This window comes from Canis lupus, chromosome 5 (assembly GCF_011100685.1).
Source record: "Canis lupus familiaris isolate Mischka breed German Shepherd chromosome 5, alternate assembly UU_Cfam_GSD_1.0, whole genome shotgun sequence".
Lineage (NCBI taxonomy): Eukaryota > Metazoa > Chordata > Mammalia > Carnivora > Canidae > Canis > Canis lupus.
The window spans coordinates 9,990,373-10,007,970 of NC_049226.1; the positions used below are offsets into that span (position 1 = coordinate 9,990,373).

At 40.7% G+C, this 17,598-nt stretch overlaps 1 protein-coding gene and 1 long non-coding RNA gene across 2 annotated transcripts in view; one reads left to right on the forward strand and one right to left on the reverse strand.

Moving 5' to 3' along the window:
- LOC119871789 overlaps positions 1 to 13,148 on the forward strand; it is a 55,140-nt gene extending 41,992 nt beyond the window's left edge. The window contains exons 2-3 of the long non-coding RNA XR_005359115.1: positions 5,495 to 6,555; positions 12,955 to 13,148. This is a non-coding gene — a long non-coding RNA (uncharacterized LOC119871789). The remainder of the gene's footprint in view (positions 1 to 5,494; positions 6,556 to 12,954) is intronic.
- OR8C7 (olfactory receptor family 8 subfamily C member 7) lies at positions 4,401 to 5,309 on the reverse strand. The gene has a single exon (XM_038535820.1). It carries the CDS (start codon positions 5,304 to 5,306, stop codon positions 4,401 to 4,403), a length of 906 nt encoding a protein of 301 aa, XP_038391748.1. The 5' UTR covers positions 5,307 to 5,309.
- Positions 13,149 to 17,598: the final 4,450 nt, after the last annotated feature.

Below are 17,598 nucleotides of genomic sequence, written 5' to 3' on the forward strand. Positions count from 1 at the left end.
CCCCAAACTCCTCTACTGGTGTCCAGCCTTAGTCATGGATATCTGATTGCATTCCAGCCTCTGCTAGGACTGACGAAATCCTCACTCTGAATCCTAGGCCACACCGTAGACATCTCCCAGAATTCATTGCTATTAATGTTTTGCTGTATTTCTTTACAATCGTAATTTGTAATTGCCATATTCTCTTCACTGCATGCTTGTGCTTCTCCTGGAATACATCATGCTCTGTCCCCTTTGGCCCTTTCCTCAAACTGTTCTTCTAGAATACACTCCCCCTGCCATGCTTCCACCTGACTTCTCATCAGACAATGCAAACTTCTCCCTTTGTTTAATTAACTGATTTCCTTCCTGTGTTTTCTTTCTGACTTCTCATCAGACAATGCACATTTCTCCCTTTGTTTAATTAACTGATTTCCTTCCTGTGTTTTCTTTTTAACATTACTTTCTCTGTTAAGCCTCACAATCTCTTAAACCAATCTTATATTCCTGGGCACCATTGTACCTATTATCCTCACTGACTTGGCAGACTCTACTCTAGACTTTTAGCTCTTACAAGACAATAGACAAATTATTCATCACTGTATCAAGATTTCAAGAGTGTTCCGTATATGTAGGCAGCGGTTTCTAGCCTTGGATATACATAGGAGAGGAGTATAGGCCTGAGAGACAATGAACATTATCTGACACATGCTATCTTATGGATTAATTCCCTTTTGTTCTACTTTTAATCTTAAAGAAATGTTGTAGGTTCCAGAGTCCATAGTGAGTGAAATTAATATTATGTTGAATTTAGCCAGGCACCTAAGTGCTATTATATGATCACCAAATATCTTGAAAATTTGTTTTGAATATAGCTTAAACTAGACAATCTGGGTACACTAAGTTCTTTTGATCCCATCTTCCCCATAGTTTTTAATAGAAGCAGAATTTGTAACTTATCTCTAATAGCTTTTGGTGGTAAAAAGTCAAATTTGTAGCAAATGATGTTCATGTTGTATGAAAGAGAACTCATTATTGGCAAAGCCGATAATGACAGTGCTTTCCTGTTGTGGTATCTGATACCCAGCATTCTAGTAGCCTAAGATTTAGGGCAAGGCAACTGCCAATCCTAATGAGGAAACTGAAATGCAATCAGTTTTTACCAGGGTTCAAGCCAAGCCTGAGGATTATGCAAAATAGCAGAGATGTCTGTGCTGTTTCTGCGGCTACCCTGAGACAAAATTTTATTTACCATGATGAATTTTCATGTTATAAAAATTCCACAGCCACTTTGCATACACAGCTAATTTATTTACTTGATTTTATTATCTTCTACTGACAAAGGCATAGGTTGCATTTTGGAGATAGGTTTTTAATTGCACATATATAATAAATAGTACAATACAACTCTATTTCATTTTAGTTTCTGAAGTAAAATTGTATGTTTTTCCTCATTTATATTGTAACCTAACCAAACAGTTCCTTTTTTTGTTTCAAAGGAAATCCAAGTTCTTCAGGAGAAACAGGTATTTTGTAAATGGGGAGCGCTGGTTACCTAGAACATTAGCCAATTTGAAAGACACATGTATTATAACAGAAAGAATTGCATTTCTGTCTGTTGTATCCAATTAGACTCTTTTTTCAGTCTTGAAGAGTTATAGCCATGCATTTAAAGAAAGCTAATTTTCATGGGAGAAAATTACTGTTTTTATTAACATAGTTTTTAATTTGGCTTAGAGAAAAATTCGTATCTAATAATTTCACAAACTTATTTCATAAATATTTATTTTTCCAGATTCTACGCTAACTATGCATAGGAGAAAAAAGATAGACTAAGTGGTCAAATTCTATTTTTTTTTTCAAATTCTATTTGATTAGACAGAGATGTCAACAAAATAAGGACAGTCTGATATATATACGTACATCTGTGTATAATATAGATTTTTTTTATCTCCAATGCTTTTATAACAGAAGTCAGATTAAATTGATTTTTTCTAAATATTTTATTTATTTACTCATGAGAGACACATAGAGAGAAGCAGAGATATAGACAGGGAGAGGCAGGCTCCTCACAGGGAGCCCAATGTAAGACTCTATCCTTGGACCTGGGATCATGTGCTGAGCTGAAGGCAGATGCTCAACCACTGAGTCACCCAGGAGTCCCCAGATTAATTTGATTTAAATTAATTATGTTCATTTCTCTCAGTTCCCAACTGGTATTAACATATGCCATACTTTTAAGCTAATGCTTGCGATCCCTTTGACTAAGCATAAATATCTCACAGATACTACTGAGGCTTTGTTGAGCTTACCACAGTCCCTGATACAGCATGTAAGGGAGTGTCTTTCTTTGGCCCCACTGAGAATCACTGAGGAAAGTAAATTAGTGTTGTATCTCTGTAATCACACAAAACAAGAAATTTGGTAGAATACAATTTTCGATATTTTGTATTATGAAAAGACTACATTTTTTCTTTTTCCAAATGTAAAATAAAATTAGTTGTCTCCTTCAGTCATGCCTCATCAGTATTATACTACATAATTATAAAAATTCATATCAAACATTTCTAGAAGCATAAATTAAAGCCTTTATGGACCATTCTTCCACTTACAGGGACTTCAGGCTAAAGGTGTCATTTGTACCCTCACTTCCAGTGAATTCTAAAATAATTCTCCAGATTTTTTATTTCCCTTCTCTTATATTTCCTATTTTTTCCCCTTTCCACCCTGAGAAGCAACATGGTAACATGGAAAGAATACAGGATTTGTTGTTAGATGAATCAGGTACATATCTGGGCTTTTTGCTCTGAGCTAATTGTGTGATCTTGAGCTGAATTTCTGAATCTTGGATTCTCTGTCTCTAAAACAGGGTATTCAGAAGTGCATTATGATAACATTTGAAAAGACACAACTCCCATTAAGAACCCCACAAATGTTCATTCTGTCTCCTCCAAAGTGAACATTACAAATGGAAAGCATGAAGCCCTCCATGACAAGGGTCTTCTCATTCTTGTTTGTATGTCTTGAACAGAACAAGAAAGGCTATCAACCTTTGCAAAGGGGGAATGCTTTCTGTGCATGTGGACAGAGAAGCCTCATGTTAAACCTGACACTTTATTTTGTGGCCAACAACAATCACTAAAGCTGTGAAATTTGTTTGGTTCCTTATATGTCTCAAAATATTTTTTGAGAATTATGAAAACATTGGGAGAAAAAAGGTGATCAGAAGACAGGACAGTAGCAATCTTTTTTCTAGTATATCGGACAATTTGCTCAATACTACGAAACCTAGCCATGATTCTCAAGAAATGCCTGTGATTTTCACCATGGGTGGTTTTGAAAGCGGGCAGGTTGGTGAACCCCACTCATTCTTTGCCATCCGCAGAAATAAAAATTTTTAGAAAGCAAAGGCTCAATCTTCCTCATTTGTGGGTTAGGAAATCTCGGTATAGAAACAAAGACTAAAAGGACTCTGACTGGAGGGTATTATGCTGAGTGAAGTAAGTCAGTCGGAGAAGGACAAACATTATATGTTCTCATTCATTTGGGGAATATAAATAATAGTGAAAGGGAAAATAAGGGAAGGGAGAAGAAATGTGTGGGAAATATCAGAAAGGGAGACAGAACGTAAAGACTGCTAACTCTGGGAAACGAACTAGGGGTGGTAGAAGGGGAGGAGGGCGGGGGGTGGGAGTGAATGGGTGATGGGCACTGGGTGTTATTCTGTATGTTAGTAAATTGAACACCAATAAAAAAAAAAAATAAAAGGACTCTGAAATTCTGGAAAATTTATAACTTATACAGTAAAAATTCCCCAAAAGCTGAAAACCAGAAGGGCCATATGTGATTGTTTTTAGGGAAAACAAAGAGGGATGACCTCATCAGACAGCTTTCTAGTGTAATGTTTGTTTATGTATGAAAAGTCCATGGAAAGAGGCAAAATGGGAGGTGGTCTAAAAAGAAGTAGGAATTAGGCTGCGTATCTGGAGCACGCTGTTAAGAATAAAGCTCAGTTCAGTATTGGACTGAGAATAACCACAAGATTCAATAATGATTGCAGGTTTAATTGACATGTTTACAGAGAAGTAAGTACTTAAAGCAAAAATCTCATTCTGAAGAAAATTATGGGGACATGCACACACACACAGCATACACACATTCCCTAACAACCCAGCAACACTCATTGTGCTTAATTTGCAATTCTTTTTTTTTTTTTTAAATCTTTATTTTTTTTTATTTATTTTTTTTAATTTTTATTTATTTATGATAGTCACAGAGAGAGAGAGAGAGGCAGAGACATAGGCAGAGGGAGAAGCAGGCTCCATGCACCGGGAGCCTGATGTGGGATTCGATCCTGGGTCTCCAGGATCGTGCCCTGGGCCAAAGGCAGGCGCCAAACCGCTGCGCCACCCAGGGATCCCTTAATTTGCAATTCTTTTCAGAGTTTTTTTCAGAGCACATTTGACATCCTTGTTCCTTAGACTATAGATAAAAGGGTTCAACATGGGTACTATATTTGTGTAAAATACTGAGAAGAATTTCCCCTGGCCCATAGAACCAGAAGGAGAGGTCTTGAGATGTGTGAACAGCCCAGATCCATAGAATAGACCAACAGTTACTATGTGGGAGCCACAGGTGCTGAAGGTTTTGGACCAACCCAGAGCTGATGAGATGTGGAGGACACTGGACAGGATCAAAACATAAGAAATGAAAATAATGGAGCTGGATATTATGACAACTGTGATCACAATAATGGAATCCACCAGCTCACTGGCATAGGTGCTGCTGCAGGAGAGCTGGTAGAGGGGGAAGATGTCACACATGTAATGGTTGATGATGTTGGAATCACAGAAGGACAATCTGACCATGTACCCCATTACATAAGAACCAAACATCAGCAGAGAACAGACCTGAGGGGACATGGTGACCGTGTACACCAGGAGCTGACAGATGGCCACATAGCGATCATAGGCCATGGCTGTCAACACATAGCACTCAGAATGGGCAAAGAAACAGAAAAAAACCAGCTGAGTCATGCATTCTGTAAAGGAGATGATATTCTTCTCTGACACAAAGTTCATCAGCATTTTAGGTGTAATGACCAAAGACTGGCAGAGATCTATGAAGGATAAGTTGAAGGTGAAAAAGTATATGGGAGTGTGCAAGTGAGAATTCAGGCAAATTAGATTAATGAAGCTCAAATTTCCTACCACAGTGACCACATAGTTCAGTAAAAAGAGGAAGAAAAGGGGTAACTGGAGCTGAGATTGATCTGTAAATCCTACCAGGATGAATTCAGTCACTGAAGACTCATTTTCCATAGCCATATTCTGCAGGGGTGTGATCTGTGAGGAAATGAGAGAAGTGTCATATCAGGAAGGGACTCAGATGCTTTGCTTCTCGAGTAAGGCCTTGTTCTGTGGGGGCTGTGGGGACAGCATCCTGAAAGAAGAGCCAGGGCAGACTCTCCATCTTTAACTTTCTTTTCTTGTTTATCCTTTTCTTCTGTTTTCAGATCTCAACTGTAACTCCTCACCTCCCCTGGACTAACACAATCCGGGATGAAGTCTTTTAGAATGGATACCAAAAGTGATGATCGCATGTGAGAGATAAGGAAGCAGTATTTTGAAGAGATGAATAGGCTGGTCAAGGTCATGCAGGTAGAGAATAGAGGAGCCAACAGTTGTACTTGGGACCACTTCCTATGAAAATACCTGAAGACAGCAAAGTCACTGTGATACCCACAATATCCACTACTCAATCCACTCTCTCCCTCTTATCTTTTAGAAAATTAGTACCTGGTTTAGTGAAAGTGCTAATAGGTAAAAAGGCTCAAAGAGATTACATAACTTGTCCAAGATCACACATATAATAACTGGAGGAATTTGAATTCCACTATTGTTGTGAACTTCTCCTATTCATTCCCTTTATCCAATCTTTTTTTAAAAATATTTGTTATTTATTCATGAGAGACACAGAATGAGAGAGAGAGAGAGAGAGAGAGAGAGGCAGAGGGAGAAGCAGACCCCACACAGGGAGCCCGACGTGGGACTCGATCCCAGGACTTCAGAATCATGCTCCGGGGCTGAAGGCAGGCGCTCAACCCCTGAGCCACCCAGGGATCCCCCCCTTTATCCAATCTTACCTCAAAATCACAATGAACTGTTTAAGGATGACAAATGACTTCCCCACACTTCACCACTGCTGTAGCCATGGGAATGAAAACATCAGAACAGAAGGACTCAGCTGCCCAACTTCCGTCCGCCTGGAGACCTCACTACTGCCAGACTTCTAAGCGTTCTTTTCCTTTCACTTCCCTTCAGACAAAGGCTCTGAAAATGGAGAAGCCAATATTCCTTCTGTTTGTGGATTTGCATAAAATATCTTCAGGGCAAAGCAAATGTATCAACTCGTATCTCCAAACCATCAGCAGGCTAATATTGTGGATTTATCTTATTCTCTCTGGATCTCAGCAACTTATTCAGAAGCTTGGAAAATAAGGCTCATTTAGCATCAAAGTTTGATCAGGGTCCTGAGGGAAGAAATTACTGAGCCTGTGTTTACAATCCTTTGACAGTAAGTTAATATAGGTTCCTTTGGGACTCAATGTTCTCCAAGCATCAGTTCATATTAAAAACTTGGGATCCTCTGTGCAGTGGGGGAGTAACCTCCTTTATGTTCCCAGTTATCCTAGAGCTCATGCTCAATTATAAAAGAGGAGTGAGTGTTCAGGGGCAGAGCCATTGCCATTCCCAACACTTTTTTTTTCCATTGTTCTGTGATTGGTATAGAATTATGTCATAACTTTATATTATCCATCTTTTGGTGTCTTTTGTACCTATAGAGAAATATTAAAAGAATGAGCTGTGTGTGTGGGTGTCTGGGTGGCTCAGTTGGTTGAGCATGTAACTCTTGGTTTCAGCTCAAGTCATGATCTCAGGGTTGTGAAATTGAGCCCCATGGCGGGCTCCATGCTCAGTACAGAGTCTGCTTGAGAGATTATCTCTCCTTCTTCCTACCCCCACTCTTCCCTCAGCTTGTTCTCTCTCTCTCTCAAATAAATAAATAACATATATATATATATGTTTTTTTTTTTTTTTTAAAAGAATGAGCTCTGGAGTCAGTCAAGCTTGAATTCAAATTCCTCCACTTACTATGTGTGTGATCTTGGTCTAATTAATCATTCTGAGCTTATTTTACCTCATCTACATTGTAAGTTTAGTAAAAGTTTCTAGTTATATTGCTTTGAGGATTAAATGCCTCATAATCTCTAGCACATTTAGCACACTGCTTGGCATATGGTTAAGTGCTAAGTAAGTATTAGTTTTCCTTCTTCTTTATCCTCATCTCTATCTATACATGGACCTCTTGCCCAAGTTCCCAATTCTGTACCCAAGTGTTTACTAGACATCTCCACTAAATTGAATTCAGCAAATTCAGCATTTCCTTGTGGTCCCATAACCGTTTATCTTCCTGCTATCCTTTTCTAAGTTAACGGCACTATCCTTAACCTAGTTAGGTAATCTAGAAATGGGTTGTCATTCTGGACTCCTCCTTCCCGCTACATTGGCATCTGATCTTCAAAGTTTACATATTTCCATTTCCTTAAAATCCCTGGTTTCTAACTTCCTCTTCACTGGACTGCCTTTGAGCCTCAAAGTCTGGAACACTCTAAGGTTCCTTAACCTGGGGTCCTACCATCACCCATTATATTAGCTTTTTCTTGTGTCGTAAATTACCATAAACTTAGTGACTTAAAAGAACACCCATTTATTAGTCATAGTTCTGTAGGTTAGAAGTTTGGTAGAGAATGTGATGCTGGTTTCTCTGCCCAGGTTGAAATCAGGTATAGGCAGGACTACAGGACTACATTCCCTTCTGGAGGCTCTGGGGAAGAATGTTTCCAAGCTCATTCAGGCTATTGGCAGAATTCAGCTCCCTGAGGTCTCTATCCCCTTGCTGGCTCTATGCTAGGGGTCACTCTCAGCTTCTAGACACTGCCTGCATTCCTTCTGTAGCCCCCTTGTCTTCAGTCGAGCAATAAACAACATGTGAATCCTTTTTGTGCTTTAACTCTTTGACTTCCCTTTCTGCCACTAGCTTGAGAAAAAACTCTCTGCCTTTAAAACGTTTGCGTTATTAGGTTAGGCCTACCCTAATAATCGCCCTATTTTAAGGTCAGCTGTACATATAGCACAGCACTAGAGTGCTATCTCATTATATTTACAGGTTCCCCTCACACTCAAAGGAGAGAGGATCATACAAGGGAAAAAATCATTGGGGAGTCATGTTTTAGAATTCTACCGACCACAGCCATCTTCTTTGGAAATCTATTCACACATTTTATATAGAATTATGTGTAGAGAATGCAATGTTCCCTTGCTTAAAACCCTTTCACTTCTTTCCCAACACAAGTGAAACCTCTCATCCTGTCATTGAAAGCTCTTTAGAGTTTCCTTCCTAATTGCATCCATAGCTTTATCTCCCATGTCTCCACTTCTTGAATTGTACTCTCCAGTAATACTGATGTTCCTTTCTTACATTTTGATGATTTTTTGGCTTCTATTGTTTCATCTGCCTGAAGTGCCTTCTCCCTTCTTCCTCACTTGTATACAACTTACTCATTCTCTAAGACTCAGTCCTGTCCTCATTTCTGATAAAACATCTCTTCTGATCTCTTCCCCTGTCCCTACTCTCAGCAGATGTGCTTTCTCTGTATGCTGCTGAGGTATCTCGTGCATGCTCCCACTTATGCACAACAAGCTTACCCATGTATCTTCATTACACGTAGACTGTACCCTCCTAGAGGGTGAGGATTCAATCCCACTCATTTTCATCCAAGCTACTATGAAAAGACTTTTTCCTTCCTTCTCCCTCTCTTCCTCCCATCTTTAATTCCATATTTATTTTATTTATTTTATTTTTATTTTTATTTTTTAATTCCATATTTCTAAATAACACGCAGTTGCTTCTCAACTTGTTAGTATTAGGCTTTGTCAACTGACTTTAAGTTTGGGAAATGAGATTTAGTCAGTTTTCACTTTCCATCATCACAAATACACTTCTCAGTGTTTTCATTTTCCCAATAGTAATTTTTTTAGTTAGATCAATATTCAGTATTTACATGACTTATAAGGATGTACATGCTCCGCATATCTTTTTTAAAAAAGATTTTATTTATTTATTTGAGAGAGAGAGGGAGCATGCACACAATTGGGGGGAGGGGCAAAGAGAGAAGGAGGAGCAGGCTCCCTGCTCAGTTCAATTCCAGGACCTCAAGATCATGACCAGCAGATGCTCAATGGACTGAGCCACCCAGAAGCCCCTATGCTCTGCATGTCTAAGTAGTAAAATATGCTGATTACCTTTCCGTCACAAACCTCTTTTATTGGTTCAATTTTCTATGTACTTATAATTAACCTCAACACTTTCCCTCAGTTGTTTAAATTATCTTCCAATACTTTAAAAAACTTTAAGCATTCGAAATCAAATATACATAATTAAAATACAGTAAGTTTCCATCTTACTCATGGGAAACCCAAGATATGGTTTCTAAATCATAGCCAGCTTCCTAAAAACAATAAACTTGGACCTAAGATCCTTCCTTCTTATAGCTTCCTTCAACACATACTCTTTTACACTGAGTTGGCCAAAGAAGAAACATTATGAGAGATTCTCAAAGTGAAGTTTTGTGGGTTTGGAACTGGCACACATAACTTTTGCTCATATTCCATTCCTTAGAACTTAGTCACCAGGTTGTACTTAACTGAAATTCCCTTTCAGACTACATTTCCCAGGGAAATGTCTTGTGACCAAGAAGAAGATAAAAAGAGTTTTTGGATAGCGGGCCTATCCATATCTTGCATGTCTTAACCCCATCCTGATGTCTGAAAGTATCTTTGTTTCATACTCATATTTAAATGATCACACTCAATATGTGAACTTCCAACTATTTCTCTTCTTTTTAGTGTAGTATGACCATATTCACTTGCCCTTCTTCCACAGAACCTCCATTCTATACTTTCTACAGAACAACCCCCAGTCTTCTGTTTCAGGAGAAACATTCACTAGGGGATTTTTTTTTTTTTAAGACTTACATGGAGCTCTCCTCTTTTTATCTTTTCTTTCACCTCTATGTTCAGAAGTGATTTGTGCCACCAAATTACTGAGTATACAAGAGATGATGAAATGTGTCATATCTGCTTCTACCACATAGCTTAGAATTGAGCTTCCTGGGGACTACTGAGTCAATTACTGACCATTTTTCTGCTTTCTAGTGTTCCAAATTTCTTCCCACTCTTCTTCCCCCTATTGTTTTCTTTGTCCCAGTGGGTTAACATAACATAATTGTGCTCCTGACTTCTAATGCCTTTATTTTTTTTCTAAAACAAAAATACGTTTATTTATTTATTTTTTAAATTTAAATTCAATTTGCCAACATATAGGATAACACCCAGTGCTCATCAAATCACGTGAGCTCCTTAATGCCCATCACCCAATTACCCCATCCCCCCACTGACCTCCCCTCCAACAACCCTCAGTTTGTTTCCCAGACTTAAAAGTCTCTCATGGTTTGTCTTCCTCTCTATTTTTTTCCCAGTTTCCCCTCCTTCCCTTATGGTCCCTTTCACTATTTCTTATTTTCCACATATGAGTGAAACAATATGATGACTGTCCTTCCAATGCCTTTATAATCATTCTAATGAGCTTTCAGAAAGTAAGAGTAGTTAAATACATGGGCTCAATCTGCTATGTCTAATCAGAAGTCCTATTGCTGAATTTTTAGGGTGAATTTTTATGGGAGCATAAAAATAATAATTTCACTGGCAAAAAGCGCCTTGTCCTTGCTTAGAGAAGGATACTGTCCCTAAGGTTTAAAATCCTTCACAAACAAATTATCTGATTATTTTAGAAGTTTTACTGATTCATTTTATTCAAGAAACATCTCTTAGAGGACTTAAGTTGCAAGGCACTCTGAACACAAAAAATAAAAAGACACAGATGATGCCCCTTGGTTTTCTCAGTTTGATTAGAGGAAACAACAAAAGAAACCAACTATTGTACAATTTATAGATAACTGGTGCTAGTCACAATACTCAATTCTTATTATTAACTTGTCCTTTACAATCTTCACAACTATCTGAGGCAGGCATCTCTGTTCCACATATAAAGAAACCAAAGGTAGGGTTAAATGCCAAAGGTAGGGTTTGCCAAAGTCACAGCAACTAATGGTGGAGCCACAGTCCAAACACAGATCTTTCTTTTTTTTTCTTCTCTCAAGGTACCCAGAGGTGTCACTTCAAACTGCATATCCTTCTCATTCCCTTCCTGTATATCTTGCTCTGATCTATCAAGGCAAAATTTTTTTTTTCTCATAGTTAGTGTGCACCTACTTTTTCTGACTGTGTTGTAGATTCAATTAGATCCATCACAACTGTGTTCCTCTCTCTTTCTGTTTTTTTCCCCACTTGCCCTTGCTTGTTGCAAAAGCTTGAAGCAGAGCAGGACTCAGAGATTGCTCCTTAGGACTTGAAGTTTCTTCTTTTCATATTAAAGTTATTTTGAAGCTTGAGCATTTTCTGTCTTTGGATTATACTGTGATTATATTGTTTTTATTGAGTTTTATTTGTTCTTCTTATTGTTTTGTGTTACTTTTACCTGAGGTATGGCAGGTGCACATCTAAGCAGGTGCCATTTTCTTTGGCTTCTAAACCCAAACAAAAATTATTCTTATCTTACAGATGTGGATATCAAGGCTGAAAGAGGTTATGTAAATTGTTTAAAATCTCACAGGAAGTGCAGAGGCCCTCTGGAGTCACTCCTTTCACCCCTTTGCTACAACAAACCACAACCTCAGACTAGTGGAGGCACTGGCTTTCTCTGCTTTCTTCACACTAATGTCATGCCCACAACTTTGTTACATGATGTGGGTACTGATGTTACCTACTGTTCAGGATTGAGTGAGCATTCTTTGTCAGTGGCAGTGGAGCTTCTAGCCCTCATGGTGTGGTCCACCCTTGCAGAACCCCTGCATCTACAAAGCTGGGAGTAGGGGATGTTGATGGAAGGAGCTCTAAGCAAAACATCACAGAATCCCATTGTCTTACATAAAGTTCAACACTTCTTGAAGCATCACCAGTTCTCAGGTTTGGTTGGTTTTCAGAGTGTCGGAATTGTCATTTTGCCAATTCTGTCCAACTTTATATTTGCTGATCTTCTCACTCAGCTGTAGCTGGACGTTCCACTGAGGTTCTTTTCAGTTTGAACTACCCATCTTTTTCAAAAAATGTAAATTGTGTGACTAATAATTTTTGGTGGAAAAATCCAAAATTGTAGCAAATGAGTTGATATGATATGAAACTTGTTTCTTAAGTCCTGACTTATTACTGAGAAAGTCAATAGTGATATTGCTTGCCAAAGAGGAAGCTAGATTCTTGTCTTTTGGGAAGTACAAAGATTACACAAATTTCAGTAATTGTTAATTTAAACACCCTACTATCTTACATTTTAAAGTTTAGTCATATTTATAATTTATCATTTAACCCATTTAACAGATGCATGTTTTGTCAGGTAGCTGTATTTTGGCTTACACATGTGAGAAAATATATCGTATAAGGGTTTATGTAGAGAAAGAATAGAAATGGACTCTGATACAGTGCTGTCAATAACATTTCAATTAAACTGGGAAAAAAGTGATTCTAGCTCCTTTAAACAGAAAAACGTTAATAGAAAGGACATTAGGAATTAAAAGATTTGGTTTGAGGTTGTAAAACCAAATTTGGAGAAGAGGTAAAACCAAGCCAACTGCAGGGGTGAAGGGCAGGAAGTATTTCAGAAGAATAGTCTGGCCACATTATTGGCCTTGATTCTGCAGAAGTTCCACTCTATTCACACCAGTGACTCAGCCCTTGGATACAGCTGCAGCCACACGAATGGTTCCCAATTGTCTCACTGTGTTTGTGTAATTTGTTCCAGGTCAAAATCTTAGATAAGAGTTATGGGATTGACTGAGGGTAGGTCAGTGTGCCTGTCCTCTGTTTGCTACCGAGGCTTTTCCTCCCTCTTGGATTCTATAGTGGAAGTTTGGGCACTACTACATCCCACCAAGATGATGCAAGATGAGGATTCTATCTAAGTCATGAAGTGGGACTCTCTTCCATCTTCCCAGGAGACAGGTATGTGTGCAAACATGCTTTCCTATTTATAGAAAAGAAGAAATTATGTTTTCAAATCTATAGAGAGGTTTACATAAAATTAAATACTACATTTTTTTGTGGTAATGAGCAATTTGTGCTTTTGTAGATAAGTTTTTATTTAAAAATAATTGTAGGGGCACTTGGGTGGCTCAGTGGTTGAGCATCTGCCTTTGGCTCAGGTCATGATCGTGGGTCCTGGGATTGAGTCCCACATTGGGTTCCCTGCAGGAAGCCTGCTTCTTTCTCTGTCTATGACTCTGCCTATCCCTGTGTGTCTCTCATGAATAAAAAGATAAACTCTTAAAAAAATAATTGTAGATTTATAGAAAAGTTATAAAGACAGTGCAGAGAATACCTGTGTATATTCTTCATGCAAATTCTCCCTAGTATAAATTTTGTACATATCTGTGGTACATTTCATAAGACTGAGAAATTAACTTCAGTACAACACTGCTAATGAAAATACTGATTTTGTTTTGGACTTTACCAGTTTCTCCACTAATGCCATATTTCTGTCTTGGATCCAACTTAGGAAGCCATGTTGCATTTGGATGATACATCTCCTTAGTCTTCTCTGATCTGTGACAGTTTCTTAGTCTTTGTCTTTTTAAAATGACTATAGCAATTTTAAAGACTGTAGGTAAAATATGTTGTAGAATGCCCCCATTTGGTTTTGTATAATATTTCCTCATGCTCAGACTGGAGAATAATGTCGAGTGAAGAGTCTTTACTACTGCATCATAACAAAGTCTATATGATATCAACATGACTTACCACTAACAATGCTAACTCTGATTAACTGGTGAAGGTAGTGTCTGTCAGTTTTCTCCATTGTAAATTTACTGTTTTTCCTTTCCACTGTAAATTTACTATTTTCCCCAATTACTATATTTCGTACTCAATTCTTTGGAAGCAAGTCACTATGTTTAGGAGAGAGGAGTTAAGCTCTACTTCCTGGAGGGGAATTATCTAGATATGTATTTTTGAAAGTCATACAGACTCATGAATATTTACTTTATCCTTTGGTTTATAATCCAATACTACCATTATTTATTTTGTTTTCCAAATAATTCTAGCTTTGGTCCTTAAGAGCTCCCAGGTTGAATCCTATAAATTTTTGATTATGACTCCATCTTCTTTTTAAAGATCTTTTTTTTTTTTTACTCTCTGACATTATGAGATGCTTCAGAATCATTTTGTAATTTCCTTGTTCCAGCTCTAAAGTGAATCACTTCTCCAAAGAGCCCTAGTTCTTATTATCACAGAATGTTATTTAGAAGTAAGACCTGGGTGCTTGGATGTGTTCATTGCTACTAGGGTATCACTACTTCCAGGCTCTCTTGAAGCTACCTCAGCCATCCGGCCAGCCTAGTAGTCTTTAAGCTTTAGCAAGCACCTTCAGCCCCTGTGTTTAACTAACCTTTATTTGTTTATCTATAGATCATGCATTCTTTTTTTAAAAAAATATTTATCCATGAGAGACATACAGAGAGAGGCAGAGACACAGGCAGAAAGAGAAGCAGGCTCCCCACAGATAGCCTGATGAGGGACTTGATCCCAGGCCCCCCAGGGATCACAACCTGAGCCAAAGGCAGTTGCTCAACCACTGAGCCACCCAGGTGCCCTAGATCATGCATTCTTTCCTAGAAAGAACAGAGTGCCTCTGTAAGGTAAGGAACCAGAAACCCGACCCCCTTGCACAATCCCCATAACCAAGGGCATGTAATGGAGAAATGTTAGGGACCACTGGCACTCCTTTTATTAATTTTCCTAAACTCTTTGAAAAACCCCTGGGCCAGGCAGAAACCTTGGAGTTGGCCTTTGAACAAGAGTCTGTCTTCATTCCAAGTGGCTGGCCTCCTGAATAAGGCTCATATTCCTTTAGAATCAAAACTCTTTTTAAAGAAAATTTTTATTTATTTGAGAGAGAAAGAGAGTACAAGCAGGGGGGGAGGAGCAAAGGGAGAGGGAGAAGCAGGCTCTCCACTGAGCAGAAAGCCCCGGGGGGGCTGGATCCTAGGACCAGGAGGTGAGGACCTGAGCTGAAGGCCCATGCTTAATCCACTTAACCACCCAGGTGGCCCTTCAATCAAAACTCTTGAGTATTGTTTTTTTGAGTGACAGGCAGCACACTTGGGTTTAGGTAACACTTTCAGTGAAAAGAGGTGGGAAAAATGTATATATATTCAAAGTTTTCTATGTATCTTCATATCTAGTTATTCCTATATCTTACTATATAATAGAAACCCGAATTAATGACGCTAGTCTAGCAACACAGGGTTCATTATAGTCTTCCTCTTTTGCGTATGTGTAACTTATTTCTCTGGCAATGAGAAACATGGCTCCATCATCTACCATTTTTAACCTCTTTGATTATATATTGTAAGTTTATGGTAAAAAGCAATGTATATAACATTGTATGTTTGCTGCTCAATTTGTTTTTCACAGGAGTATGTTTGCAGCTCTGAAACTCGGTTACATGCATACTGGGATTGATTGAATGAAAATAAATCGTAAACAATAGAAATTTTGTCATACTGCAACGTCTCTCCCGGGCCGATCTGCTTATGATGAAGAAGACTGTGGTCACTTGATGGGATGAGCATTGGGTGTTATGCTATATGTTGGTATATCGAACTCCAATAAAAAATATACAAGAAGAAGAAGAAGAAGAAGAAGGAAAGAAAAAGAAGAAGAAAAGAAGAAAGAAGAAAGAAGAAGAAGAAGGAAGAAGAAAGAAGAAGAAAAAGAAGAAAGAAGAGAATAGACAAAGGAAGAAGAATAAGAGAAAAGTTAAAGCAGAAAGAAATCCCCCATCTCGATTAACCTCTCCTTCCTCCTAATCCCCTCTCGAATCCTTCCAAAAGAACCCCCTCTGCATGCCTCTCCTCCTCGAAGAACAAAGCAAGAACAAAAACAGAGAAGAAGAAGAAAAGGAAGAATCCCCCCCCCTCCCTCCCCCTCCTCCCCCCTTCCTCCCTCCTCCCCCATCCTCATCCTCGAAAAGAAGAAGAAGAAGGAGAAAACGGAAAAAGAAAGGAAGAATGAAGCCCGAAGAGAAGAACAGAAAAGAAGAAAGAAAGCCCCTCCGAAGAAAAGGAGGAGGAGAGAGAAAGAAGAAAAGAAGAAGAAGGAACGAGAAGCGAGAGAAGAAGAAGAAGAAGCCTTCCTGGAGAAGATCTGAAGAAAGAAGAAGAAGAAGGAGAAGGAGAGGGAGAAGGAGGGGGAGAGGGAGGAGGGAGAGGGAGAAGGAGAAGGAGAAGGAGAAAGAGAAGAAAGAAGAAAGAAGAAGACGACGACGACGGTGCAGAAGTCGTTGGTGACCTGGGCCCCGCGACTGGCCCCCCCGCTGCTCCGGGAGGTGGAGCTACAGGCCGGGGCCACCCCGCACCCCGGGCCCAGCCTCCTCTCTGCGCCTGCTCCCGCGCCTCCTCCGCTTGGCGCCAAAGGGCCCTTCCCCCAAGCCCCCCTGCATTGGAGGGGCGGGTGCTCCGGGGCCCCCGAGCCCGAGCCCAGCGGCAGCCTGTCCCTTACCTTCTCCGGGGAGTCTCGCAGTGGGGGAGGCGGCTGCTGGCGCCTGCGGGTCCTCGGCCGGTGCTGCAACCCCAAGGAGGCGCGGCGCGCAGAGGACGGGGCCGCGACCCGCAGGACCGCAGCTGGGAGCCCCGGCGGCTGCCCAGGGCACGGCGGCCGCAGGAGACAGGCGTCCCGTGGGACCTGCGGCCTCCGCCAAGGCCAAGACCTCGCACTGCGGCGCCCTGAGGCCACGCAGCGCTGCGCCAGGCCGCCCACCCGGGGCGTGCAGCCCCCGACGGGGACAGGCGCGGGGCCATCTCGGGTGCCCGGAGAGGCCGCAGCCCCTTGGGGTCGCCGGGGTAAAGGAGCCGTTCCGGGGTCCCGGCAGGGAAGGCGCCCCGGGCGGCGAGGCGGGGAAGGTCACGGGATCCCGGCTACGTCGGGGGGCGAGCAAGCAGTTCAGGCTTCTGGCCCAGCAGTTCCGGGGGGGGGGGGGGTGGTGGTGGTGGTGCCCGCATCCCTGCTCCCGACCGTCAGCCAGAGCCCCGGGGCCTGGGGCCGCAGTCTGGGGCCCAGCTGACCGCTCCGGGGATGCCTTTGCGCCCTTGGGCTCCAGCTCCTCAGGGCCCCACGCCTTGCTCCGGTCAACTCCCGTCCTCTCTCAGCGCCTCTGGGCCTTCAGCCACCTCTTTGTGCATCTGCCTCCACCCCCTTAGGTCCCCATTCACTTCAGGGAACCCTCTCTTGGTGCCTTAGTCCTCCATCTTTCAGGGGGGCCCATCTTTTTGTGCCTCCGCCCCGCATTCTCTCAGGACCTCGTGTTTGGGGCTTCTGCATTCTCAGGGTTCCCCTCTCTTCACAGCCTCCTCCTTTGCTTCTTCACTCTGCTGCCTCTGTACTATTCTCT